Source organism: Streptopelia decaocto (genome assembly GCF_964273445.1).
Source record: "Streptopelia decaocto genome assembly, chromosome: 3".
NCBI classification, from domain to species: domain Eukaryota; kingdom Metazoa; phylum Chordata; class Aves; order Columbiformes; family Columbidae; genus Streptopelia; species Streptopelia decaocto.
The window spans coordinates 24,360,443-24,387,452 of NC_138656.1; the positions used below are offsets into that span (position 1 = coordinate 24,360,443).

At 47.3% G+C, this 27,010-nt stretch overlaps 1 protein-coding gene across 1 annotated transcript in view; it reads right to left on the reverse strand.

The window, feature by feature from the left end:
• VASH2 (vasohibin 2) overlaps positions 1–27,010 on the reverse strand; it is a 45,122-nt gene that overhangs the window by 3,427 nt on the left and 14,685 nt on the right. Inside the window, exons 4-6 of the mRNA XM_082050022.1 lie at positions 24,110–24,184; positions 7,681–8,062; positions 5,681–5,796 (exon numbers count right to left, since the gene is read on the reverse strand). Of these exons, the coding sequence (XP_081906148.1) occupies positions 5,681–5,796; positions 7,681–8,062; positions 24,110–24,184 (573 nt within the window). The remainder of the gene's footprint in view (positions 1–5,680; positions 5,797–7,680; positions 8,063–24,109; positions 24,185–27,010) is intronic.

Below are 27,010 nucleotides of genomic sequence, written 5' to 3' on the forward strand. Positions count from 1 at the left end.
CTGCCCCAGAGCAGGACTCCAGCTCTTAGAATAAAGTGTTAATTGCTGAAGGCAAACAGGCAGGGCCTCTCACATGGCCACAGCCTGGTGTCTCTCTGAACCCACACTTTTGGCTACATCTGTGTGAAAGGCTGGAGCCCACCAAGCAGAAAACACAAGATGAACTCTCTTCAGTCTCCAGGCATCTTATATTCTGATACAGTCAAAGAATCACATAATAGTTTGGGTTGGAAGGGACCTTCAAAGCTTATCTAGTCCCACCCCCTGCAATGAGCAGGGACATCTTCAACTAGATCAGGTTGCTCAGAGCCCCGTCCAGTCTGGCCTTGAATGTCTCCAGGGATGGGGCACCTACCATCTCTCTGGGCAACCTGGACCAGTGTTCTACCACCTTCAGCGTAAAAATATTTTCTTTATGTCTAGTCTGAATCTCCCCTCTTTTACTTTAAAGCCATTAACCCTTGTTCTATTGCAACAGGCCCTGCTAAAAAGTCTGTCCCCATCTTTCTTACAGGTTCCTTTCAGTACTGAAAGATGACAATAAGGTCTCCCCAGAGCCTTCTCATCCCCAGGCTGAACAACCTCAACTCTCTCCACCTGTCCTCCCAGCAGAGCTGTTCCAGCCCTCTGACCATTTCTGTGGCCTCCTCTGGCCCCTCTCCAACAGGTTCATGTCTTTCTTGTGCTGAGGGTCCCAGAGCTGGACACAGAACTCCAGGTGGGGTCTCACCAGAGCAGAACAGAGGGGCAGAATCACCTCCCTCGATCTGCTGGCCACGCTCCTTTCGGTGCAGCCCAAGATACAATTGGCCTTCTGGGCTGCAAGGGCACATCGCTGCTCATGTCCAGTCTTTCATCTACCAGTACTCCCAAGTCCTTCTCCGCAGGGCTGCTCTCAACCCCTCCATCCCCCAGCCTGTATTGATACCAGGTGTTGCCCCAAATAATCACACATATACTTAAATGACCTGACAGCATACGTGTATCAACAACCTGAAGCAAATGAAACCTTGAGGATGAGCAATCAGTCTTTCCCTATTTAGCAAGCAATGGAAAAGCTCCTGCAGCAAAGCTGTCAAACTGAAACAATCCCAGTGATTTATAGTCTATGGCAGTGTCTAATCTGAGAGCTCATTCCCGATTCTTAGCTATTTGCACATTAAGCCATGTTTGCTTTTCTAAATAAAAATGTTAGCTAACATACACCTTTCTTGTAGCAGATGCTACAGCATGTCTGCTTCCCTGAAAAAGTTCAGCTGAAGCCCGAGCAGTACAATGTGAAGCTGGCAATGGCTCCAGCGCTTTCCTACAGCTCCTCAGACCTGCTTTCCAGCTCTTGCGCTTGCTTACTCTTTGCTCGCTGGGTGGCAGATGTGAGATACTGGTACGGACAACTGATGCTCTTCTGCCTAGTCACACATTGAATGCAACCTGTTTTTTTGCCACTTATCCAAGCACCTCTGTTAATAACCCCATCATCCTCTTCGCAATACTGCCCTGTACCCTGCCTCGTGTTTGTCTCAGTCTGTTAAGTACTTCAACTAAAGTGAAGGAGTCTTCAGTGCTCTCTTGTAGGAAGGGGTCGCACTTGAACAAGTCATTGTGAGATACTTTGGATTTCTCTCACTTTATTCCTTCAGAGCAGGTGGGTTTCAAATAGCCAGAAAAGAAGTTACGAGCTGCATCCCTCTGAATCAGAGACCAGCAAGAGATGCACTGTATGTTCCAGAGTGTCTTTCCTTCCTCTCTTCCTCCAATTTAGGGATCCTGTTTCCTTCTCACCTTCTTCTCCCTCCTTCCTTTTCTTCTTCTAATTAAAGCCAGAATATAGTTTTAATTAAAGCACCCCTGGATAGTTGTACCTTCTCTGATTATCCAAATAGATGGGGAGTCACTGCACATCAATGGCAACATGCCCATTTCCAGTCCATAACAATTCTCTAGCTTGTAGCTACAAGCAGACTGTCCTCCATATGGTTTCTCTTCAGCATTTTAGGAAAAGGCACAGATTTGTTGGAGCAGAGGCACTGCAGCTCCTACTCTCCTTGGATGGCAAATGACTCGACATCAAACATCTCCTCTGAAGCAAAGGACCTCTGCTGGACTGGCCCATCAGATCACATCTAGCAGAGGTTTAGATTGGATATTAGGAAACAATTCTTCAGGGAGAGGGTTGTCAGGCACTGGAACAGACTGCCTAGGGAAGTGGTGGAGTCACCAGCCCTGGAGGTGTTTAAAAGACATTTAGATGAGGTTCTTAGTGACATGGTTTAGTGATGGAGTTAGATTATGGTTGGACTCAATGATCCTGAGGGTCTCATCCAACCAAAATGAATCTGTGATCTCCTGTCTGGAGTGCCCTGATGATGAGCACATGAACAAACTGTGCATAGCTGCTGGGTACACAGTATTCATGAGTTGTCTGCACTGGATCTGCCCGATTTTGCACATCCTAATATAATATAACCCTAATATAATCCTGTCCCCTTGCACATTCTTATATAATGGACTAACAGAATTTCCCTTTCAACAGCTAAATTAGGCCAGAAGCACTAAAGGCCAATGTTGCTATGACACTCACAGAACACGCGTGTGTTAAACCTCACTATGAAATTATAAGGAAATATCTCTGGTGAACTGACATTTAGGAGCAGAGATTGCTTCAGGCTGCCACATGACACTCCCTTCCAAACTCACATCAACCCTCCCAAACCCCTCTGGCTCCAGGCACTTCTGCGGATGAAGAACTGCGCTGCCTGTTCCAGTGCTGCGGCTTACAATTTTCGGCACCCTCCTGGTTTGGCACTTCGGAGGACACACATATAGGCACAGTAAAGCTTTAGACTTACCAGATTCACACCATCCTACATCCTCTTTATTCGTCCTGTCTGCTGGCGACCCTTATCAGATCACACCAGCACACGGACTGTTAAACAGCTCAATTAATGAGCTGCCATTGGCAGCACACCAGTCTCCTCAACAGGCACCTACTGCTTATTGCACTGCCACCCGTGTCCTGCAATATCCCCAGTCTGTCTCGTGGCTGTATTTCCAGGCTAAAATGTTATCGTGAGCTTGCCGGTGGCCACGACCAGCATCTACCTAACTATTAATAGTAAGGAACCAGGATGAGAAGTTACAGGGTTGAAACTGTAAAATCCACTTCTGTCCTTAAGCACCACTTCAGCCTTTGTCTTTCAGAAACAATCAGCCAAGACATTCCTGTTTGCCATTCCAGTTCACATATTTTTCACTGGGAGATTTCTCCCAGCAGGCCCATACAATTTTATTGTTGACAAAAACCAGGCTGTAATAACAGCTTGTCATCAGCAGGTGAGGCCTCTCGAATGTGAGCCCCTGCCAGCTCACACTACAGCAAAACACTTCTCTCCCCCTCCCCTGCAAGCTCTAAAAAGCTGTAATTACAGCATGTGAGTAAGATCCACAAAGAAATAAAACACTCTGTTGATAAGAACAGCCATTCTTTAGCCAGGATTTCAGGCTGAAGCTTAGCAAGCCTGAAAGTCTTTCCTCTTCTGCGTGTAACACAAAGGCCTCTCACTGCAACTGGGTTCTAGGAGATCCATCAAAATGTGGAAAAAAAACACCAAATTTCCCCTCTTGTATTTCTTACCCCATGTCAACCACTGTTACCTGCTGGTTATGTGTCATTCAGCTCATCCCTGATGAGGGGATGCATTCCCCCTTCAGATCTCAGGGACCTCCCATCGCAGAAACCAGCAGATCTCGATTTTGGAAATGAAAGGGTTTTATCACCTGCAGGGAACTCCCTGCAGCAGCACATTCCTCTGCAGCATCACTCCTGCCGGGGCAAAAGGCACAGTCGGCCTTCGAGCCACGGGTACCACTGCACAGAAGCATCATTTTAACATCAGGAACCCAGTTCTTCCCCCTGGCATCACTTTTCTAACAGAGAGCAGCCTCTTGGGTCTGCTCAAGGGCTCTGGACCTGCCAAAAGCTCCTTCACTCCCCTCTTCCTTCCAAGTGTACGGGCCAGGCTTGTGAGGACTCTGCAGGACCCGCCGGGCTGTCACGCAGCCACAAAGCATGTGCTGCAAGAGCTGCCACCCGCTCTGAGACACTTCAACACCTTCTGCCAAGGCAGAGATGACGATCTCGGGTGTGGAGTCTGCTTGCAGTCTCTTGTTCTCCACATCATGCCACAGCTGAGTCCTGGATCTTGAAACACAGTGACCCAGAGTTTATTTTAGAATAACACATAATTTGATCTAGACACAGAGCAACACAGCAGGGCCACCGAGCAGGTCACAGGTGCTGAAGCCACTTCAAGGCTACCAGTACTTCACTTGTTTTTCTGTCCTGGAAAAGCAAAGCTGCCAAGGAGGAACCAGCCACTGCAGAGCAGCCAGGTGCCCAGCAGCTCTCTCAGGAAACCAGCCCAACTGGTGAGTTTCCGAGCCCAGTGAGACTCACTCTTCTCTCCAGACATACATGATCCACTCCAGCAACTGCAGGAGCATTATGAGAAACCCAAAGGTGAAACCATCCCTCAAAGTGAATCTAGGAAGTGAAGAAGCCTGGAGTAGCCAAGTCCATTAAAACTATAATTATCCACGCACCAAACAGGGAGCTCTCAGTGATGACGCCCAAAGTACAGCATCGTGGACTGAGTGTGAATTCACGTGTAAAAATAAAAGCCTGCTGTGAAATCATCTGCTGCTAAAGTACCTTGAAGTTATCTTTAGAAGGTCAGTCTAATGTCTTTGTTAGCTGCTTTAAAATAAATAAATAAGTGCTGAGACAGTAGTCTGGGAGCCTATTTAAAAAGTGATGATCATAAATATGTGACTAATCTGGGTTACGTATAGGCTTTCACAGTTGTCAGCTTCCTGGCATGAAGCCGTACAGCTAAAACTCAACTCTTCCACATCTAAGGTATGGGAGTCTGAATTGCCAGTGGCTGTAAAAGGCCACTTGGAGCTCAGTTTTATCCATGTAGAGGTATTGCATGTAGATAGTCCATCCTTCCCCGCACAGTTAAAGAAAAACTATTAGCTATGACGCACAAGTGAAGTGGTCTGGGGTTTTTTTTTAAGCTGATTAAAAATCAAAGTATACGATGCAAGTGATGTTTCCTCTTTGGCAAGAAAAGGTTCACTTTTTCGCCATCCCTGTAAGCTGGACAGTCCTCAGCGAAAACCACTCCATACAAAGGCTCATCACAGAGAATCCAATTTCTGTCTCAGCAGGGCACCCCACCACTACAGGCAGACACATCCTCCCATTTTTAATACCTATGTCTGAACACCCTTAAAGGAGATCAAACCACTTTTCCTCCCGTACAGGTCCCTCCGTCCCCCCAGGCTAGGTTCATTTCTCAAAAAAATGGACTGTATAAAGACTGAGAAAAGGTTAAACCCAGGCTCTCACAGTCATCCAACACCCCATAGAAATAAGCCAAGCAAAGCCCATCATGGCCGCTAAGGAGCCTGCACGGAGGTGCCACCAGGCAGCAGTACACGCAGCAACACCAGGACATCAGCAGTACAGGTGGCTTCTGGAGCCCCTCAGGCAACCAAGATACCTGGTGCAGCTTTTCTATTAATATATATGCACATATAGATGTTTTGTACAGTAAAGTAATACATCATCACCCTCAACTTCTGAGCCACCAGCGATGGCAGCAGGAATACTCACGATTTGTCTCTCTTGCACACACGTCTCTGAGGGCTGGCTTGCCTTCGGCGAGGGGACAACGACTTACCCCGTGATCTCTCTTTCATTGGAGAATGGGCACTTGAGGGTTTCAGAATCTGTGAAAGATGGGGGAGGGAAGGAGAAGGCGTTCAATAAAGGCAATGATTCACTGAAAATAAAACTAAAGGGCCTCATACAGCAGCGGGGATGGCACACAAAGAGCCTTCAGTCCCTCGGGGCTTATTCAAACCCTACCCAGGTTAAGAGGAACCCAAAGCTGTTATCATGTGATAGCTGTTCAGGGGCCCCCTGCAAAAATTAATTGGTGTCACTAACTCAGTTCCCAGATAAATACTGAATAAAACATCCACAGCCTTCTTCTGAGCTGGCAACAGCAAGGGATAAGAAAAACAGCTTTGAGCCTCAGCTGAAGGAAACTCACGCAGCCAAATCACCCTCTCCAGCTTTCTTCTCTGCAAACAGAGGTGACTGCCTCCCAGACTGCCACTGAACTCTGTGTGACAGTGGGACTTTTCAGTATGTCTCCTGTCCATTTGCACACTTGCCTGCCTCTCGCCAGCCCTCCAACCTCGGAAGTCCATCAGTACAACACTCACACTCTTGGCTGTTTTTAAGACCTGATCCTCTGAGGTCAGCCCACTCACAACAGGAGCCCCCTGAACCAAGTGGCTCAAATTCTGAATTAACTCAAGGGCACGGTCAGATGTGGGGCCTTCAGCCTTCCAGGGTTCAGGGCCATGCTCCCCGCCTTGAGGCACTTAAAAGGACTAGACCCAATGTCACAGCTCAGCACACACACAGAGCTGGTCCCTCTATCAAAAGCAAGTACTAAGTTCAGTAAGTCATCCACCCACATGGACTTCTTCAACTAGAGCCTGCATCAGCTGTTCGTTCTCTAGATGGCATTAAAAGTGCGTGAATAGAGAAGACGAGGGAAAAAATGCTTCACTACATCTTTAGTCAAGTACATGTGCTCAAGATGCCCATATGGTACATGTTGGCCCCCAAAACTCCTTGGTAGGGCAGGTGAAGTGGCAGCAGGAGATAGGGGCTACGATGCCACTGGCGACACCCACCTCAAGGTCAGGGCGAAGGGGCAGGTGCCTCAGCCAAAAAGGCACGTGGTTGCTACGTAGGAGGCATTCCTCAGCAGGGCAGCGCCTGGGAACCCAGAATAACTTGGACACGATGCCGCATGCCTCTCCACAAGAGCCAGCCCCATACTTAGCAACACACCTGCTCTGCTCCTGCTGCCAGCAGCAGGCTGGAAAGGCATCAAATCTCCTTCCACCGTGACCACAAGCAGCTCCTTGCCCACACCAGCCTCTGAGGCACGGTCAGGGACACCCCTCATCCCCAAGGGCAGCCAAACTCTCCAGCCACCTGGCAGCCTGCCCTGTCTGCCCATCATTTCCCCCTGGGCTCTCCAGTCCAACTGGTCAGCAGGGAAGCACCAGCCTGTCAGGGATTTGCTTTCCTCACCCTTCCTATGTAACCCATTTTGTGATTTAGCTGAGGATGGTGCGCATCGGGTGGCACAGGGCAAGCAACTGCTGGCACAGCTGTCCCATTTCACCCTTTGCAGCTCAGGTGCAAAGAGCAGAGATACCTACTGCAACCAGGGCACCCACCCCACCAGCTGCAGCCCCAGGTGCACTGCTTCTTCCCAGCCACCTTCTTCTGGCATCGGTGAGAAAAGCAAACTGGTTAACATCTCCTTGATGACCAGGGATGAGTACAGGTTCAAGTGTTTCCCAGGCTGAAGGGCAGATCTTTGAACCAAAAAATAGCTACAAGGGCTTGAAAACACACCAAATCCCTAAGGGATAACAACCGAGACAGATGTAAGCACACCCCCAGCCCACCCAACACCACCTTAATCTCAGACTGGGGTCAGTCTGCCGACATGGAGCAAGACCAATCTCTGCAGGATGGGACAAGTCAAACCTCCCTCTGAGTTCACCAGTGCACAGACCTACCTTCATCCTCATGTCCCTGGCAAACTTCTCCAGCTCCTTCCTGACTTCTGTGCGCATCATTTTGGATACATTGAGGACCAGCTGTTTCCACTCAATGGGCTGAAAGCTGTGTGGCTCGTGCGGGACATATAATCCGATTTTTACTTTTTTGACTGAATGCAAGTACTTCTTATAGGAGTCTTCAAAATCAAAGATGAGGTCGCTCAGAGTTCGGTAGGTTAAAGGCTTGTCCATCAGATCTGATCGTCTGCTCATGCCCAGTGAGCCATAGCGGCCGTTGCAGTAAATCCCGAGCACCACGTGATGAAAATAGTTCCCTGAGAAGTGGGTTTTAAAGCTGATGGGGAATCGTTCCACAGAGGGCTGCCCGTTCGTTAAGTATCTGGTGTGCACTGCATCAAGGCAACAACAGCACTGGGAAAGGAGCACGCACAAATACACATATAAATCATCTTTAGCAAGTTTTTTTAACTGCCAGGACAAGTACTTTCTGGCAAACACAAATCGATTCTTCCTGTGTCCCAGAAATAGTCAATGCTGCCAAAGCCCATTTCACTGCTTGGAGAATAAGAAGGAATGGTTCAGGCAGAGAAGGGCCTGACGCTTAACTATGCTTGGGGAGAAAAAAAAAAAACATAATAGTGTTCACGTGAGCATGCCAGGAGAGAGACCATTAAACCCAAATCTATGGGAATTCTCCCATTTGATACCAACATCAAATTCCCGTGTTCCCAGTGTTTCCCTCCGTTTCATGCTGGAGCTTTGTATAACTCAAGTTATTGATCCTCATTTTCCCGCATCTTCAAAACAGTACCAAAAAATCTAATTTCTTCCTGTCTGGGGTGACAGTCTGCCTTTCCATTTGTAAAACAGCCCTCAGCATGGCCATTCATCAGACAATAATGTTTTTGCACGTTACCCTTGTAATGCATTGCTGAGATGAACAAAGTGAAGCTCCCAGGAGGACAATTAATTAGATAAGCAAAGAGACATGGTCAGGAACAAATGCTTTTAAAAAGCAAATGTGTCCTCTGAATCACTGGCTGGCCACTTCAAACACACCACGTGCAGAGGCCGGGGCCAAGCTCCACAGCAGCACAGCAGGTAATCTCAGAGGAGAGCTATGTGTGGGTCCAGGTTGATTCCTTGGGAGGCTGCTGGCCTGTGCCAGGGGGAGAAGAGACTGAGATTCCCTCACGCAAGCGGGTTTGCGTCAGCACCTACGTTGCACGTGGTTCCCTGCTGCTAATCCCCAGACAGCTGACAGCCAGCCTGGCTCCATGTGCTGACACCTGCCCTGAGGCCTCCTGGTCCCCAGGACAGCGGGCACCCTTTCCCTCTGCAGCTGTGACCCCCACCCACTCCCAGGGAATGCATGAGGGATGACCACAAAAGGCTGCAGCAAGATGCTCCAACCTGGGGCTGCTGCAGCCAGAGGCACCTGCTGTAACCTCAGAGCCACCCACAGAGGCAGACACGGTCAAGGTGGTTGGTCAGGGCAGTGTGACCACAAAATACACCAGCCCGAGGGACAGCACTGCCAGGGCAGCACCAGGGCAGCTTGAAGAATGGAAGAGCAGGGTCAGTCCCCACTGCAGCTGCGGGGATCGGCTCAGACCAGGGTCCTGCTCTGGGAATCTCCAGAATTCCCTTCTCCCCCCACCCCCCACCCAAAAAGGAGGTCTTGAACAGCAGCGAAACAAGATCCACCGCATAGCTGAGATGCCCAGGGATGTTACTGAGGCTGGCCTTCCTCCCCTGTCTGTGTAGCACGGCTGACTGACAGCTGCTGGGAAACTGAGAACACAGAAAACCTTTGTACCTATACAGTAAAACACAATTCGAGCTCGGTTCCGGTTCTGCTCACTCTGACACTCCAGCTCACCTCCAGTGCAACTCCCTGGGATGCTGACCCCCGGCCTGCGCTCTGCATTTCACATCTTCTCTCTACAGGGATGCGTGCAAAGCACCCAGCAGCTCTCATCTGTCTCTAAAGCATTTTTTCAAGAGGATATTTCACCTACTTGACGCTCATTGAATTTCATATTTTCAGACTTTTGCCCTCCAAGTGAACACGGGAACTCACTACTAAGCAATGTGAGACCTGCCCAGAATCTGAGGTCGACAGCAAGGAGTTAAACCTCTGTAAGGAGTTAAACCTCTGCACAAAAAAATGCAAGAAAAATACATTGGCAAAAATCTTTCGGAACAGCCACAGGGAAGCTTTTCAGTTCAACGTCAAACATATTTACTTGTGTTCAGTACTAGATGTCATCAGCTTTAGCAGCCTGGAGAAAATGTATTAGAGGGTATAGGAACGGACAACACCATAGGCCCAGCTCCCGGTGCACTTCAGCATCTGCACAACAGCGAGTCTGGACAAGCAAGCAAAGCAGAGAGAAGACCTCCCCACCACACACAAAACCCCTCGCCTGGGCCAGGCTGCGCGCATCCACCTCTGCCCCACCACCGCCAAACACAAACACCCTGCAGCAACCATCAAAGCTCACCCTGACATCAGCTACACCAACACGGAACAGAAACAGCTCTCTTGTCTTCGGTGGTCTCGCTGGATCACTGTTGCATTAGGACTAGCTTACTCAAGAAAAAAACCTGCACCATTGGCAGAATTAAAGATTATAAATACACTGCAAAGTCAGAATGGGGCCCAGCGCCATTATATCAACTGGAAAATTCAGCCCACAGTCACCTCATTTAAAAGGTCACCTTGCCCCAGGCCTTAAAAGGAGCATCCTATGTACATCAAAGTCATGTTCCAGTGATTTGTGGCCTCCAGACAGATTCTTGCAGAAGCCCATTGTATTTATCATTCTGTATAACTGAAAAGCAGGATCTTTTATTAACACCTATGAGGCTTTCAAACATTGCCACTATTTTTCCCCCTCATTATGAAAGGGTTTTCTCTCTGCTCCCTGAGTGCCTTCCTATTAAGTCTACACAAAGGTTTGGTGGCCACCTGCCACACATACACACTTCTGCCATGAGGTCTCAGAGAAGTTGCAATTTAATCTCATTAAATACTAGGCAGGAGTAAAAGAATCTTTTGAGGACAAAATTACCCACCATCAAACAACCCAGCAACAACCACTGTGGAAATTAACCTTTAGATACAGGTTGCCTCTGCTGAGTGACTCATTAATGAGAGTCTCCACCCGAGATGAAATACACAGCAAACAGGCTGGAAAGGCACATCAGATCTTCCCCTCTGTCCATGCATCATTATTATTTCTTTTCCTTTTGCTCTGCCCAAGGAGAGCTGTATTGTGGCAAACAAAAGGCAATGACACAGCAATGCTACAGCTGTAATCACACTTTTGAGCTGGGACTGTAACCACAGGATGTGGAGTCAGGGAGTAAATTATGTGCCACAATACAGAAGCAGCACAGAGCAGGAGAGGTCAAAAGCAGCTGTAACAAAAGATCAGTGGCTTCCTGGTCCCAGGTCTTTGTGTAAACCAAAGCAGCAGAAAAACAGTACTGAGGGATGCTGATCTCCTTGGAGATCCCATGAGATGGACGCCGTCTGAAGCACAAGTCTGATGAGGAGTGGCTGAGGGAACTGGGGCTGTTCAGCCTGGAGAAAAGGAGGCTGAGGGGAGATCTTATCACTGTCTGCAACTACCTGAAAGGAGGTTGTAGCATGGAGGGTGTTGGTCTCTTCTCCCAAGCAGCAAGTGATAGGACAAGAGAAAATGGGCTCAAGTTGTGCCAGGGGAGGTTTACATTGGATATTAGGAAAAATTTCTTCATGGAAAGGGTTGCCAGGCATTGGAACAGGCTGCCCAGGGAAGTGGTGGGGTCACCATCCCTGGAGGCATTTAAAAGGTGCATAGATATGGTTCTTAGGGACTTTTTTTAGTGACAGTGTTAGTTTAATGGTTGGACTCCAGGATCTTAAAGGGATTTTCCAAGCAAACTGATTCCATGATTCTAATCTGGCTGGCCACCTCTTGCCCCAACATCCTTCTTCCTCCCCCACACCCAGGAAATGCACAAGGACAACACCTGGAGGCCCACCAGGGTCTCAAAGGAATGGGTTGGTACAGCAAGTCCCTATCCCTCCGAGACTCCCAAACCCTCCCCACAGAGACACTACTGACAGCCAGGGCTGCGTGTATTAGGCAACTGATGAATTCTGCTCTTGTACCCCAGGAGGCTGATTTTGAAAGAGACGGGTTTGGGTCAAAGGAGAGAGTGAAGAAGAACTAGGCCCAAAACAGAGAACATGCTTTGAGGGTGACAAGCCACTGGAGTAAACCAGTCTGGCTCAATTAACAAGTGGGCTTTCTTGAGCACATCAGGACTGCTAGCAGCCTGTAGAAAGGGCCAGGTTTCCCATGCCAGTACACAGCTCCTACAGATCTGCAAGCTGACACAAACACACCATCCCCTGAACCACAGGTTGTTGTGCTTCCCACAGTCCCATCGCCCGCACAACCCAGGCTCACGCACAACCTAGCACGGGTACTTGGGAGACATTCGGATCCCAGACTCAAACACAAGCAACACTTGGGACACAAAACCTGCTCTCTGGCCACCACCTGGACCTTCCTGGGCACTGGGGCAAACGAGGAGCAGCAGCCTTAGTTCAAACAAAACGGGGAGAATTAGTTAAGGTGCTAGCTGAGTTAACCCCTTAGTTTAAAAACTCTGGAGCAGAAAGTGTCTGGATGTGTTTTCTTTAAATTTGCACACTCACACAATGAATTTAACAATGCCATTCTGTGGCTGTGTTTTTGTTTTGTTTTCTACTTCCTGGTGAACTCTAATATCAAATATGTCCCACAGAGATGTCCCAGCATCTTTCCTGCCAGTACAGATCCTTCCCGGCACAGGTGTCTTGACTGCAGAGCACAGAACAGTTCCCAGCAAAGAGACTTGAAGCCCTTCAGCTTGTTTATTTGCCAACAGCAACTTTTAGAAAAAATGTTCGTGCCTCTTTTTTTTTTTAATTATTATTAATAAACAGAGCAGGATCTTTCCATGTGCCAGCACTGTGACTCTGCTCTTCAAATATTTCAGAAAACAGGTCTTTGCAGCTGATAGCACACACCAGAGAGCAGCTGTCTCGCCATGGCTAGCTGAGCTTGGGCTATTTGCCACCAGTTTTCCCACCACTGTGAGGAACCGCAGTCACCTGTACAGGAGGTGAGGGGACAGGCTGCAAGGGTCTCAGCCCACCTGCACCTAAACCCGAGTTTAGCTGGGAAAAAAACCTGGTGCCTTTGCCAAGCTGACAGGCAGCGACTGTGCCAGGGGTGTGTTAGCAGCAGGTGAGGGGACAAGCATGTCCCTGCCCCATGCCCCCCCCCTGCCGCACCAACAGGGAGCCAGACCCACAGAGACCCCAGGGCAGGGCATGCAGAGGAGACCCTCCCTCCTCCTCAGAGCCCTGAGGAAAAGCCCAAACCTAAGGCAGTGCATCGAGGCCCAGCAGAGCCCACAGCAGCTTGAGACAAACCAAGACACACTCAGGTTTTAGCGACAAGTGCCAGAATCAATTATTTGACTAGACCAGCCCGCTAACGCTGACGGCCAAGTGGGTCTAAGCACCTGGTTGTCCCAGTGCCCAGACTCACAAGTGCTTTTCCTCCAGCTGCAGGAAGAAGACCCAGCATTATACCTTCTGGTGTCTCCGCTGCAAGTCCCGCTCTGCCTTGCAAACCAAAGACAAAAAAAGGGAAAGCCAGATGAACCTGATATTGAACAAATGAATGCCCATTGCATGACTTGTGCTAATCAATTTGTTATTTATTAGTTTGAAATTCTCCCTTATTAAACTCAGATAAGAGAACGTTGCAGCACTTCATGTCTTAGAGCCCAGCAAGGGTATTTTTTTCCTCAAGTCCAGTTGATATGAGCACGGAAAGTCACAGGGTGACTGGCCCCCTCCTCTCCTGCTGGTTGCAAGGGCTGGAAAACGTGAGCAGGCACCCCGAGCCAAGGTGACAGGCTGTGCCCCAGGGCATGAGCACGCTGCAGGGGAGGAGAGCAGGCTGAAAGGAGTCAGGAGGCAGCTTTATTTACACTAGCAAGGCTGAAGCCCCTATCTCAGAGTGAGAAGGTAGAGCAGGAGGAAAATAAACCTCATGCTTCAAAACCATCAGATAAGGCTTCAGTAAAAACAGAAGAGGTAATTTTCTGAACAACCAAGCAACTGCTCACAACATCTGGTACCTCTGACCACCAGCAGTAAACACTGGGAGAAGTTTCCAACCACGGCCTGGAGTCAGACGGCATTTTCCATGGGCTCCAGGAGTGCCCAGATCCCAGGTCTGGGACTGCTTACTGGGAGGCTGAGTACTACTGAGCCCACATCTGGATGCCATCTGCACAGAGAGCCCAAGTTCCCCCTGGCAGCTCCAGTGTCCACAAGGAACGTCTCAACCAGCTGGCTCAGCCTCCCAAAGCGGGACTGCCAGGCCAGAATCGCTCAATTTGTTCTCCAGTGCCCAGCTGTAGTCTGAGATGCCTAGCTTAAGATTAGATCATGACAACAGAAGCAATTAAAAGCTGTCTCCCAGCTCTTTGCAGCTACCACAAAGGCTGTAGATATTCAGCAGGACCCTCCTTGTCCATATTTCAGTTAGTGAGTGGGTCAAGCTGTGGACATGCACACAGGAGGCAAAGAAGGGCACTGCAGGTACATCAATGTCCTGCAATGGCTGCAGGAAGAAACTCTCCCCCTTACTGAAAGCACTCCCAGCCCAGGGATGTCTCTGCGAGGCAGGATAAGCAGGACGGGCCCAGGTCTCCAGACACCATAAACATCATCCACTGATTAAATGCACAGAAGGCATAGTGCGGAAGCTGTTAAATCATTTCCCCCTGTTGTAGGGAAATAGGAAATTAGGATTTTAGGCCTATATCATTGTTATAAGCTGTGCTGCTAAGGCTGAAAGTCTCAGCTTGTCTCCTGTATAGCACTTACCCAGAACCACGAGCATGGTAACCTTATGCTTGCTTTGTACCCTTAGTTAAGACATTGATAAATGCTATTCTTAGGTTAGCTGATTTCCGTGCTAGACTGATGAACTATGGATAACAAATGAGACAGGTAGAACTTCAAAGCTAGCCCTGCGACCCGAGGACCTTTCGTTTGGTACTTGCTGTAGTGGAACATGAAGGAAGAAGTGGAACCTGCAGACCACTGGGACGGAAGGAACCTGAGAACATCATGAATATTTAGAAAATTTCCACTAGACAGTGATAAATTTTGCTTAGTTGCATAATACCTGTTAGAACCCTATATAATGACTAGCCATATTGCTGTATGATTGTCACTCTCTGAGGAGGTGTTCCTGCGAATCTTCTACAATAAATACTGCTCAGAGTAACCCACAAGAGTTCAAGTCTCTATCCAGCGCCACCTACTCCCTTTTTCAGTTGGCACCCCCCAGATGGGACTCTGCAGCACAAACTGAAACAACGGGACCTGGCCAGGGACAGGTGAGTTCGAGCCTCTCCTGTTCTCCCGATTTGTTTCTTTTCTTTATATTTTTTAGAGTTCAAGTCTCTAAATATATTTACAAGGATGGGGGCTGGACCCTCAGTTCCTAAAAATACGCCTCTTGCTGAAATGATTTCAATTTGGGGAAGGTTGTCAGGAACCGCGGGGTTGCACATAAAAAGATTAATCGCCCTCTGCCAAGATGATTGGCCTTTTATAAGCAGAGTGGCTGGGGCTTCCCCTGATGATCGGTGGCCGATTTATGGCTCATTTGAAGAAACTAAATTGCAGTCTCTCCGTAAAATCCTGGAGGACCGCCAGCCCCAACAAATGGACTATTTGTATTTGTGGTTTGACTACGCTGATATACAAAAACCAAAGCAACTCCAGAAGAGCATGAATAAACACCAATTGCTTGCTTATCTGGATGATGAAATAAGTGACAATTCTAAGTCCAAAACTGATTCACCTGCAGGTATTTTCTCCATGACTTTATCCTATGTGGCTAATCCTAGGTCTGGTCGTAGTAATGCTGGCAACCAGCGCCCGCTTCTCGGGGTAACTACACATTACCCCTGGAAACCAGGTGATCTTTTACTCTGGTATGATAAAATGCCACGACTCCGCGATGACGCGGAGCGGTGCTCTAAAATAATTCGAATTATTGCCCGAGATTACTCTCCCAGCTGGAATGATATGCAAACACTTTTGTCTGAGTTATTTACACATGAGGAGAAACAAAAGATCCTGGCTAAAGATAAAGAATTGGCTGAACAGACAAAGGGACGTAATCCCTGGCCGGAACAAGATCCAAATTGGAACTTACATGAGGAGGACCAAAAAGCTACCTATTTAGTTGCAATTGATAATCTGATTGAAGCAATTCGGAAGTGTGACGAAAAAGTGACTAATTGGTCAAAAGTTACAGAGTGCCAACAGGCTCCTGATGAACACCCAGGAGACTTTTGGCACCGCTTAAGAAATGCTTTAATACAGTATGGAGGAATGACAGAAGATGATTTTCAAGAACCACTGGCTATTAGCATTTTTGTCTATCAGTCAGCCCCTGATATTCGAAAGCATTTTCAAAAGCACATGCCTGGCTGGCAAGCAGAGAATTTGCAAAAAGTTCTCTCTGTTGCTAATTTTGTGTATAACGGCCGTACAGAAGAGCAACAACGTAAGCTACAATTAGAAAGGGAGGCTGAGCGCCTTCGGCAGGAGAAAGAACGTGAGGTCGAACGTAGACGGTATCGGAGAGAAAGACAGGAAGATATGAACTTATTAGCTGTAGCTATAGCTCAGGTGGTTTCCGCAACTTGGGGACATGGATATCCCCGAGGAATCCGAGGGGCATTCCGAGCTCGTTTCCCTCGGGGACGGGGATTCCTCGGAAGAGGAATCGGAATGGGAAGTTCTTTCCCACCTATGGGGAATTCTTTCCCAACTACAAACCCTGCTGTTACCAGCCCTACGAATGACGCAACGCAATTAACCTGTTTTTGGTGTGGTAATTTAGGACATATGCAACGTGAATGCCCGTTGCGACCCCAGTATCAACCAGGAGCTACTCCACCTGCTGCTGCTGGTAATCCATTTGGAGCTCCTTCTGCTCCACCACCCCCGTATCGTCGTAGCTACTCTCAGTAAGCATTGTATAATCGTATAATGGCTTTAGAAATTTCACCTACAGGCCATGTTTTAGCTGATGTTAAAGGAAAATCTGTTTCTTTCTTAGTAGACACTGGAGCTACTCTCACTTTGCTTAATTTTGATGTGCCACAAATGTCTCAGGAAATGATTGCTATCAAGGGTGTTACAGGCTCTGTGCTTAACCATGCTCTCTCTAAACTGCTTCCTGTTACTTTAGGCGATAAAGTTACATGGGCTCACTTTATTGTTGCACCGGGGGCACCGACTTCTTTGCTGGGACGGGATCTTCTACAAGAATTTGGCACTCAATTAACCTATGGTAAAGATAAAGCTAAATTAATTTTTGTTGGAAGTGTTTTTACTCTAGATCATACTCCGAAGAAGGAAGTGGCCATTCCGTGGGAATTGCGGAATGTCCCTTCTGGACTTTGGAGTCGTACAACTAAAGATATTGGTCTTTTGAAGTCTGCGCTACCGGTTGTTATTAAAACTAAAGGACGCCCTCCTCCTGCTATTAAGCAGTATCCAATACCAGCTGTTGCATTACCGAGTTTGCGAAAACAAATTCAAACCTTTCTCGATGAAGGCATTCTAAAACCTGTTATGAGTCCATTTAACACCCCAATTCTTCCAGTTAGTAAAAATCAACTGGATGAGGATGGAGATCCTGAGTACCGCTTTGTACAAGATTTACGGGCTATCAACGATTATGTTGAAGCCCCACACCCAGTTGTACCAGATCCAAGTTTAATTTTAACCGAGATTCCATCTTGGGCGCACTGGTACACTGTTTTAGATCTGACAGGAGCTTTCTTTAGCATACCTGTAGCAGAAGAAAGCCAACCTTTGTTTGCCTTCACCTGGGAAGGTCGCCAATTGACTTGGACTCGGCTCCCTCAAGGCTTCACTGCTTCTCCTACCTTGTTTTCGCAAATTCTTAAATATGATCTCCAAGATATTGAGTTGCCAAACAAGTCTGCCCTGATTCAATATGTTGATGATTTACTTGTTGCTAGCCGAACTCGAGAGGCCTGCACAATTGACACAGAGCACCTTTGCATTCAACTGTATCATAAGGGTCATCGTGCCTCACTAGCCAAATTACAATTCTGTGAACCAGAGGTAAAATACCTGGGCTTTGTTTTAGCAGGAGGAGTTCGAAAGATTGATCCCGACAGAATCAATACTATTCTTCAAATTACACCACCTGTTACTAAAAAACAAATGAGAGCTTTTCTTGGCCAAGCTGGGTTCTGTCGACCATGGATTTTAGGGTTTAGCGAACTAGCTAGACCACTTATTGACACTACAAAGGACAAAGCTCCAGAGCCAATTGTCTGGATGCCAGAACTAACCGATGCTTTTGCATCTTTAAAGCAAGCCTTAGTCACAGCCCCAGCTTTAGGCCTGCCAAATTACTCTAAACCTTTCACTTTGTATGCTACCGAGAAGGGTGGTATTGCAAAGGGGGTCCTAGTACAACCTCATGGACCCTATGAAAGACCTGTGGGTTATTACTCAGTCGCTCTTGACCCAGTTATTAAAGGGTCACCACATTGCCTTAGATCAGTAGCAGCAGCTGCCGAGTTAGTGGAAAAAGTTCGCCCACTTGTTCTGGGTCACAAATTGATTGTTGCCGTGCCTCATGAAGTTGAACTTTTACTAACCCGATATGCTACCAAGTCTCTCTCACCGCAACGCACACATCGATATGAAGCCATCCTGTTACTGACTGATAATATCTCTTTAAAACGGTCAAAACCCTTAAACCCATCTACCCTTCTACCTGAGGTGCACCTTTCCAATGACCCACACGACCGTGTGCAATTTGTCACCACTTATTCTAAAACCAGAGAAGATTTGCAAGATGTTCCCCTCGCCCACCCTGACCTTAACATGTTCACAGACGGATCAAGTTATTATCTGCATGGTAAGCATTTTACTGGTTTTGCTGTTGCCACTGAAAATCGCGTACTTCTTGCTGAACCTCTCTCTCCAGCACTTGGAGCACAAGCCGCAGAACTAATTGCCTTGACTCGTGCTGCAACCTTTGCTAAAGGTCTCCGAGTTAATATCTATACAGACTCTAAGTACGCTTTTGGCATTTGTCATTCTGTTGGCGCACTTTGGAAAGAACGCGTTTTTTTTACCTCCGCCGGCCGTACTATTGCTCATGGACAATTAATTCATTATTTGCTGCTTGCTATCCAGGAACCACGAGAAATTGCTGTTCTTTACATTCCTGCTCATACTAAACGCCTGGATTCTTTTGCTCATGGCAACGCCTTAGCCGACTCCGCGGCGAGAGCGGCGGCGGTCCACGATGTCTCTCCTGCTACGACTGTCATTGCTACTCTTCTTCCTTTTTCCCTTTGGTCCTGCCCTTTATGATGAACTGGATGAAGAAGAGCTCAACAAATGGAAACGCTGGGAAGCAACGCAACAGGGCGGCATTTGGAAACTAGGTAATAAACCCTTATTGCCTATGAGGTATGTTCTTCCTCTAACTCACTGGATTCACGATCGTACTCATGGGGGCCCTGAAGCTGTAGCCTCTAAAATCCAACAGTTGTGGGCAGCGCCTGGAGTTTACAGTGCTGCAAAACGCCTGACTGACTCTTGTACTCTTTGCAAGAAATATGGGGTCACAAAGGTCACAACAGTCCCTGGCAAGCGGCCGCCTGCTTACTTTCCTTTCCAGAAATTGCAAATTGATTTTGCAGAATTCCCCCATTCTATGGGGTGTAAGTACATTCTTGTTATTGTTGATCAACTTTTGCACCGGGTGGAAGCCTTTCCGACTCGCAAGAATGATTCGAAAATTGTGGTTAAGACCCTGCTGCGCAATATCATTCCGAGGTACGGCATCCCTGAAATTATTGATTCTGATAGGGGACCGCACTTTACTGCTGCTGTTCTAATGCAACTTTATGTTGCTGTTGATATACAGGCTGCTTTTCACACGCCCTACCATCCACAATCTTCCGGACAGGTGGAGCAGATGAATCACACTATTAAAGATCGTTTAGCAAAAGTCACTGCAGACACAGGACTCAAACGGTGGTTTATCCCTGGATTAGGTGTTAGCGAATTAGAAAAAGCTATTCTAAATGTTTCTGGTGAAGTCGAAAAACTGGTGAAGTCGAAAAACTAGCTAATGCTACTGCACATGGATTGCTGCTAGTACAAAATGAATTGCGTAACCTATCTCAGATTGTTTTGCAGAATCGAATGGCTTTAGACATCCTGTTAGCTTCACAAGGAGGTGTTTGTACCATGCTGAACTCTAGCTGCTGTATGTATATTGATCAGAGTAAGCAACTGATTACTGAAGTAGATAAAATCTGGGAAGTTAGTCATGTTATGCAGCAAATTCAACAAGATGATGCTAACTGGGGTGTTGCAGACCTATGGCAATGGATGACTTCCTGGTTTCCTGATCTCAGAAGGTTAGCATAGAAGATTTTGATGATTGTCATTGTAATTGTCATTGTGACCATTTTTGTCTTGATTCAATGTATGTCAATGTTCTGTAATTGTTGTTGTAATCTCTTGAATCAACAGAAGCTTTATTATCGTTATCAGTAAATTGGGAAATTTTAAAGAGAAAATGGGGGACTGTTGTAGGGAAATAGGAAATTAGGATTTTAGGCCTATATCAGTGTTAGAAGCTGTGCTGCTAAGGCTGAAAGTCTCAGCTTGTCTCCTGTATAGCCCTTACCCAGAACCACGAGCGTGGTTACCTTATGCTTGCTTTGTACCCTTAGTTAAGACATTGATAAATGCTATTCTTAGGTTAGCTGATTTCCGTGCTAGACTGATGAACTATGGATAACAAATGAGACAGGTAGAACTTCAAAGCTAGCCCTGCGACCCGAGGACCTTTCGTTCAGTACTTGCCATAGTGGAACATGAAGGAAGAAGCGGAACCTGCAGACCACTGGGACGGAAGGAACCTGAGGACATCGTGAACATTTAGAAAATTTCCACTGGACAGTGATAGACAGTGATAAATTTTGCTTAGTTGCATAATACCTGTTAGAACACTATATAATGACTAGCTCTATTGCTGTATGATTGTCACTCTCTGAGGGGGTGACCCAACGCTGCTGTTCCTGCGAATCTTCTACAATAAATACTGCTCAGAGTAACCCACAAGAGTTCGAGTCTCTATCCAGCGCCACCTACTACCTTTTTCACCCCTCCTGAGGCACTTGTGCTCTCGTCTTCCTCATTTAATGATATTATTGGACAGGGGGGAGGTCTAATACAGTGCACGGGTCTGACCGTCACCTCACATGAACTGAGGAAGGCACACTGAAGGCAACAGGAGCGATGTTCATTCAACACAGACACGCTCTACAACACTCCCTGAGGATGGATGCACTGTGCCACTTCCCGCTCCCCCTCCAATATTTTCCTCTCTTCATTTTAATCAAGTGAATACAGCACAGATAAGATTCCCTTGGCACTTTTTGGTTTATTATTCCTTTTCTTGAGAATAAATCATTTCCATCGTTGCTCAGAAAGAATGGGCTAAAGGCCTCATTACTCAGCTGATTCACAGTTGAGCTGAGAAAAGCCCTGGGGAAGACAGCAGGAGGAATGCCTCTGGATAGGCAGACCATGTCAGCAGAGAGATATGAAGCCAGTTCAGACAGCTACACAACGAAGAGGAGCCATGCAGATTGCTGCAAATTAACATTGGAAGATCTATACGAGCTTTCAGTCATCTCACAGCAGCTGCTCCCGCAGCGTGTGCAGACAGGGTAGCTCAGTATTTTAACTCATTGCCCCATAAAAACGCTTCAAGATCCAGTGCGAAGGCAATTTATGCAAAACTTAATTCTGCACCAAGAGGGATTACAGAACCATTTATATAGGAAGTCGCATAGTGAAAGGCAATTGCACGAGCCAGCAAGCAGCTCAATTAAAACGACATCTTGCTAAGCTGCTCCGCGCAACTCGGCCTCTCAATGGAGGCTCACGCCGAGGGTGCGCCATAGTGGGCTATGTGTGCTCTTTTCGGTAACCAAGCAACACAGCAAAGCCTGCCAGCGCACAAATTACAAGCAGTACCTTATTTGCAGAGACAGCAAAGGGAAGCAGAGGTTAACACACACATGCAGGGATGCTCAGCTCAGGCGTTCGTGAAGACATTATTTTGACGGGGAGGGTAAGCGTGTCTCTTATCTGGTAACCGCCTGACCTTGGAAAGCAAGCCCAGCTGCTGGCCTCACCATGGCCACAGCCAGAGGGCAATGCAATGCTGAAGATCAAAATCTCACAGCTGACAGAAGAAAAAAAAAAGAACAAAAAAACCCAAACACACCAAAACAGCAGACTTCCCCTGTGCTGTTACAAATATGCCTCCCAAAACCCACATGGTGCACACATAGTACGGCACCACAAGGTTCTGCGCGGACACAGGCTTCATAGTGGCCACTTTCAAAGCACACATATTCAGATGGCCCATCCACTCGCTACCACTGCAGTCTTTGTGTAACTACACCTGGGAAAAATACTGAGGTTTTATATTGCATGCATCTGTTACTGGACCACCACCCCAGCAGACAGCCTGTTTTCCCACAGGAGTCTTCCAAGAGAGCAAGCAGAAGCTGTAGGAAGACAGGCCTGTCCCATAACCCCCCCGCCTAAGCCTTCTCACAAGGTAATCTCAATTTTTTAAAAATTTTTTCCATGAACTTTTTTTTTAATATTGAAACTAAAGACAGAAAGATTCATTCAAACCTTAAAAGTCCAAAGAAACTTCAGATGGCACCAAATAGTATAAACCATAGCTTTCAAATATTTTGCTTCCCCTCTGGTTCAAAAAGAAAAAAAGAAGTCAGGTTTGAGGCAAGCAGGAAAAAAACAAAACAAAACAAAACTTTTTCCAAATGAAAATAAAACAGTCCAAACTTTCCGTCACCATGAATACTTGTAGGTTATCTTTGTCATCTGTACACCACACCTCTGCTCGTGTGGTACGTGGAATAATCAGCTCAGTGCTAGAAATATGGCACTGGAAGCCACACTGACACTGCAGAGCAGCATCAACTCCACCTGGGGATTATCTCCCCCATCCCTTTCCTTCCTAAGTAGCTTGGAACACAACTTTGACACATGTGCAAGCACAACAGATGCACTGACATAATTTCTGTTTCTGGGAGGGCATTGGTTTGAGTCTCTTGCTGACAGGAAGCCCCCAGGACCCCCATCCCTCCAGTTGCACGCAGACCCTGCCAGTATTTCCAGGGGAAGCCCCATCAGCCAGACCCACTTTCACACTCTGACCTGAAGCCCATTGCTGGCACACGGAGAGCCGAGTGCAGCTGCAAGCAGCACCCGGTGCGCACCACAGAGCTCCTGGCACAGCGGGGACCGCGTCCAGCATCCAGCCTCACACACCACACACTAACTCAGCCCATGTCCCCTTCCCACCCCAAAGCAGCCACCCCTTCTCATAAGCCAGCACCAGGCACTACCCGCTGCGCTCTGCCAGCTCCTTCTCCCACGAGAGGTGGCAGCAGCGGCAAGCGGAACACAGCAGATATGTGCCAGAAGCTGGTTTGCTTCGGGGTTTATTTTGGGTTGAGGTTTTGTTTTGTTTTAGATCAAACTTGATCAGTTATGGTAAGATGTATCAGGCATACAATTATTCCTGTAACCCTGCCTTGCCATCCTGTAGTGTTTTAGGATGATGCAGGTTGATTTATTAGGGACAGCACAAGAGGGTCAAGAAGCAAGTCAGTCTCTCAACGAAAATATTCTTGGCTTTTTTTCTGAGACTGAATAGGAAACAAGAATTATGTTAAGGTAAAGGTTAAATGTCTAACTATAATACACAAATGTTTCTGCACAAAGCACAGCTGTGGGCTGAGAGACAAAATCTAACATGACTTCACCATGTAAACATTAGACAAGCATAGGGCAGAACCTGCATTTCTCAGGTGTCACCAAGCTCTGACAATAACCATCGGAGAAATACTAATGAAGAAAACAGGGGCTGTGTAGACAGATACTTATCTGGGCACTTTGGGTCATGTCCTGACATTAAGCAGATTACCAGGGCAGGAGGCAAAGCCAACATGGCCAGAATGCAGCACGTTAGAACTGGGCACACAGCATCCAAGCTCCTACTGACAAACCTAGGTAATTTGGCAACTTGTTGATCAATACCACGGCAGTTCCCCAAGCTGCTGGCACTCACCTTTGGCTGTGACCACCTCAGACACCATCTGGGAAGGACAATATATCAAAAAGTGCTGCAGTGGAGAAAGCCACAGGCACACAAAAGGATACATCCCCAGGATAACTGCTTCAAGGCATTTGATAGGTAAGGACTCCCTGGTCATTTCTTTTGCTGTTTCCATTAACCTAGGGCAGAAACAAAAAGATTTTCAGTCAGAGCAGTTGACAGGAATCAAAGTGTCCTCTCATACACCAAGAGACAGGTGCCTCCAGTTCTTATCTCAGCAAGCACAGGTGAACTTGATTCTCCTCTTCAGCAATTTGCCAGAGCCCTGTTGACTTTTGGAGGATGACTGGAAAGAAAAGAAAAACAAAAGAAGGTGTTTGGCATCCCAGTGCCTTCCAGCCTCTGAAGATGGATTGGAGGAATGCAGTCCTCTCTGCCTCTCCCAGCAACTCTATGAGCATCAGTTCTGAATGTAACACAAAGCCCTGCTGAGCTGCAAAAGCTGGCAATCATGCAAGGTCCCATATCAGGACCAAGTTTAGCTTATTTTCAAAACAACCCTAGCTCTCCTCTGGAAAAACACAGGAGTGAGAGGATGGTGACATGATGGCCTCCTGAAGGCTAAAAATGCCGCTGTAAGCCTATAGCTGTAGGCGCAGACAAGAATTTAATGCATTTTTACTGATGTCTGCTCTGCAGAATATTATCACCACAGACACACCAGTGCAAGGTGAGCTATCATCTTGCTGCTGCTCCCCACCTCCTGTGGAATGGGAAAGTGGTAAAAAACATGGTATTTCCTGCAGGGGTACAGAAGACTGTGCATGCCCAGGATCTTGCAAGTGCACAAAGTTTAGTTACAATCTGGACCCTTATGTTTGGAGTAGAGTTATCTGACAGGAACACCACACGAGAAACACGGAACCTAATCTTAGCTCAGCTGAGAAAGCTACTGTGCCAGACTGACACCACACCATCAACCAGCTAGGTATCCTATCCCCTTCCACAAGCAGAGCCTGAAATCCTGGAGAGCTGTTTTTTAATTTATTTGGGTTTTTTTTTTTCTTTAAAAATAAGCTAAAAACCAACCCAAAGGATGACTTCTATTTTTATGTCTTTTCTATGTGTATCCCTTCCCTGAGAAAAGCTTTGTAAATAGAACCCTACTCTCAGGCAACAAGATATTAAATTATAAAAATATTTGTATTAGAGGAGATGATGAAAATATGCATTTGAATCCATTAGAGCTTGTTTTTCCCCACTAATTCACCCACTTCATGCATTTTAGACCTTGTATTGACTGCAAATGGCAACACCGCTTCCACCGCTATTACAGCCTGTCACAGCCATTCCATGTCCCATCTATCCAAGTAAGAAATTATGTTTTCATTTGTAAACAACCGCTCTTTACACTCTGCCTGCAGTACAGAAGACAAATTAAAGACTTAGCTGTCTCCTCCATGCTCACAAGCAGCCACAGAAACCCCACTGCTGGAAGCAGGGAGCAGCCCTGGCGAGGGCACACAATGGGGCCCCTTCATCCCCCAGTGGCTCCCCAGTGCTGGTCACAGCAGCAGCCGCTGTGAAGCCCCATCTCCATCCAGAGAAGTATTACAAACATGGGAGGTTTTCATGAACAAGATGATCCACTGAATTTCCTACATTCTAACTCCACAGGAGATGGGGGAAAGAAAAAAAAAAGGTTATGGCTGATGACACCAAGCTGGGAGGAGTGGCTGACATGCCAGAAGGCTGTGCTGGCATCCAGAGACATGGACAGGCTGGAGAGTTGGGCAGCAAAAAATTTAATGAAATATAACAAGGCCAAGTGTGGAGTCTTGCATCTGGGCAGGAATAACCCCAGGTTCCAGTATAAGTTGGGGAATGACCTGTTAGAGAGCAGTGTAGGGGAAAGGGACCTGGGGGTCCTGGTGGACAGCAGGATGACCATGAGCCAGCACTGTGCCCTTGTGGCAGGAAGGCCAATGGCATCCTGGGGTGTATTAGAAGGGGGGTGGTTAGTAGGTCAAGAGAGGTTCTCCTGCCCCTCTACTCTGCCCTGGTGAGACCACACCTGGAATACTGTGTCCAGTTCTGGGACCCTCAATTCAGAAGGACAGGGAACTGCTGGAGAGAGTCCAGCATAGGGCAACAAAGATGATGAAGGGAGTGGAGCACCTCCCTTATGAGGAAAGGCTGAGGGAGCTGGGGCTCTTTAGCTTGGAGAAGAGGAGACTGAGGGGTGACCTTATTAATGTTTATAAATATGTAAGGGGTGAGTGTCAGGAGGATGGAGCCAGGCTCTTCTCGGTGACAACCAATGATAGGACAAGGGGCAATGGGTACAAACTGGAATACAGGAGGTTGCACTTAAATATGAGAAGAAACTTCTTCTCAGTGAGGGTGACAGACACTGGAACAGGCTGCCCAGGGAGGCTGTGGAGTCTCCTTCTCTGGAGACATTCAAAACCCACCTGGACACATTCCTGTGTAGCCTCATAGGGGTGTTCCTGCTCTGGCGGGGGTATTGGACTAGATGATCTTTCGAGGTCCCTTCCAATCCCTAACATTCTGTGATTCTGTGATTATGAACGTGTCTCAGAGGCAAGAAAAAGCTCAAGTTGCAAAGCTTCAAGCCACTTAGTGTGGTATATGACTGGAACATTATCTAAGGGATGGAACCAGCACCTTCTCCCCATGTCTACACCTCCACTGATCCTGCTACCAGCAGGCAAACAGTAACCGCACTGGAGCCTGCAGCATCATGGCTTCTCACACCTGCGTTTATAAGCTCACTGCTGTCATGATTTCAAGGTGTTGTCAGCATGGAGATAACATTAACGGCTCCACAGCCAGGGAGGGAGTCTTCAGAGTAATTGGCCTAAATGAGCAGTCAAATTATTACTGACTTATCTGTCACAGCAACACACGCTATTTAAATATCAAGTTGTATTTAACACACACTCTGTTTGCAAGGCACATAGGCGCTGGTTCTGAAGCACAGC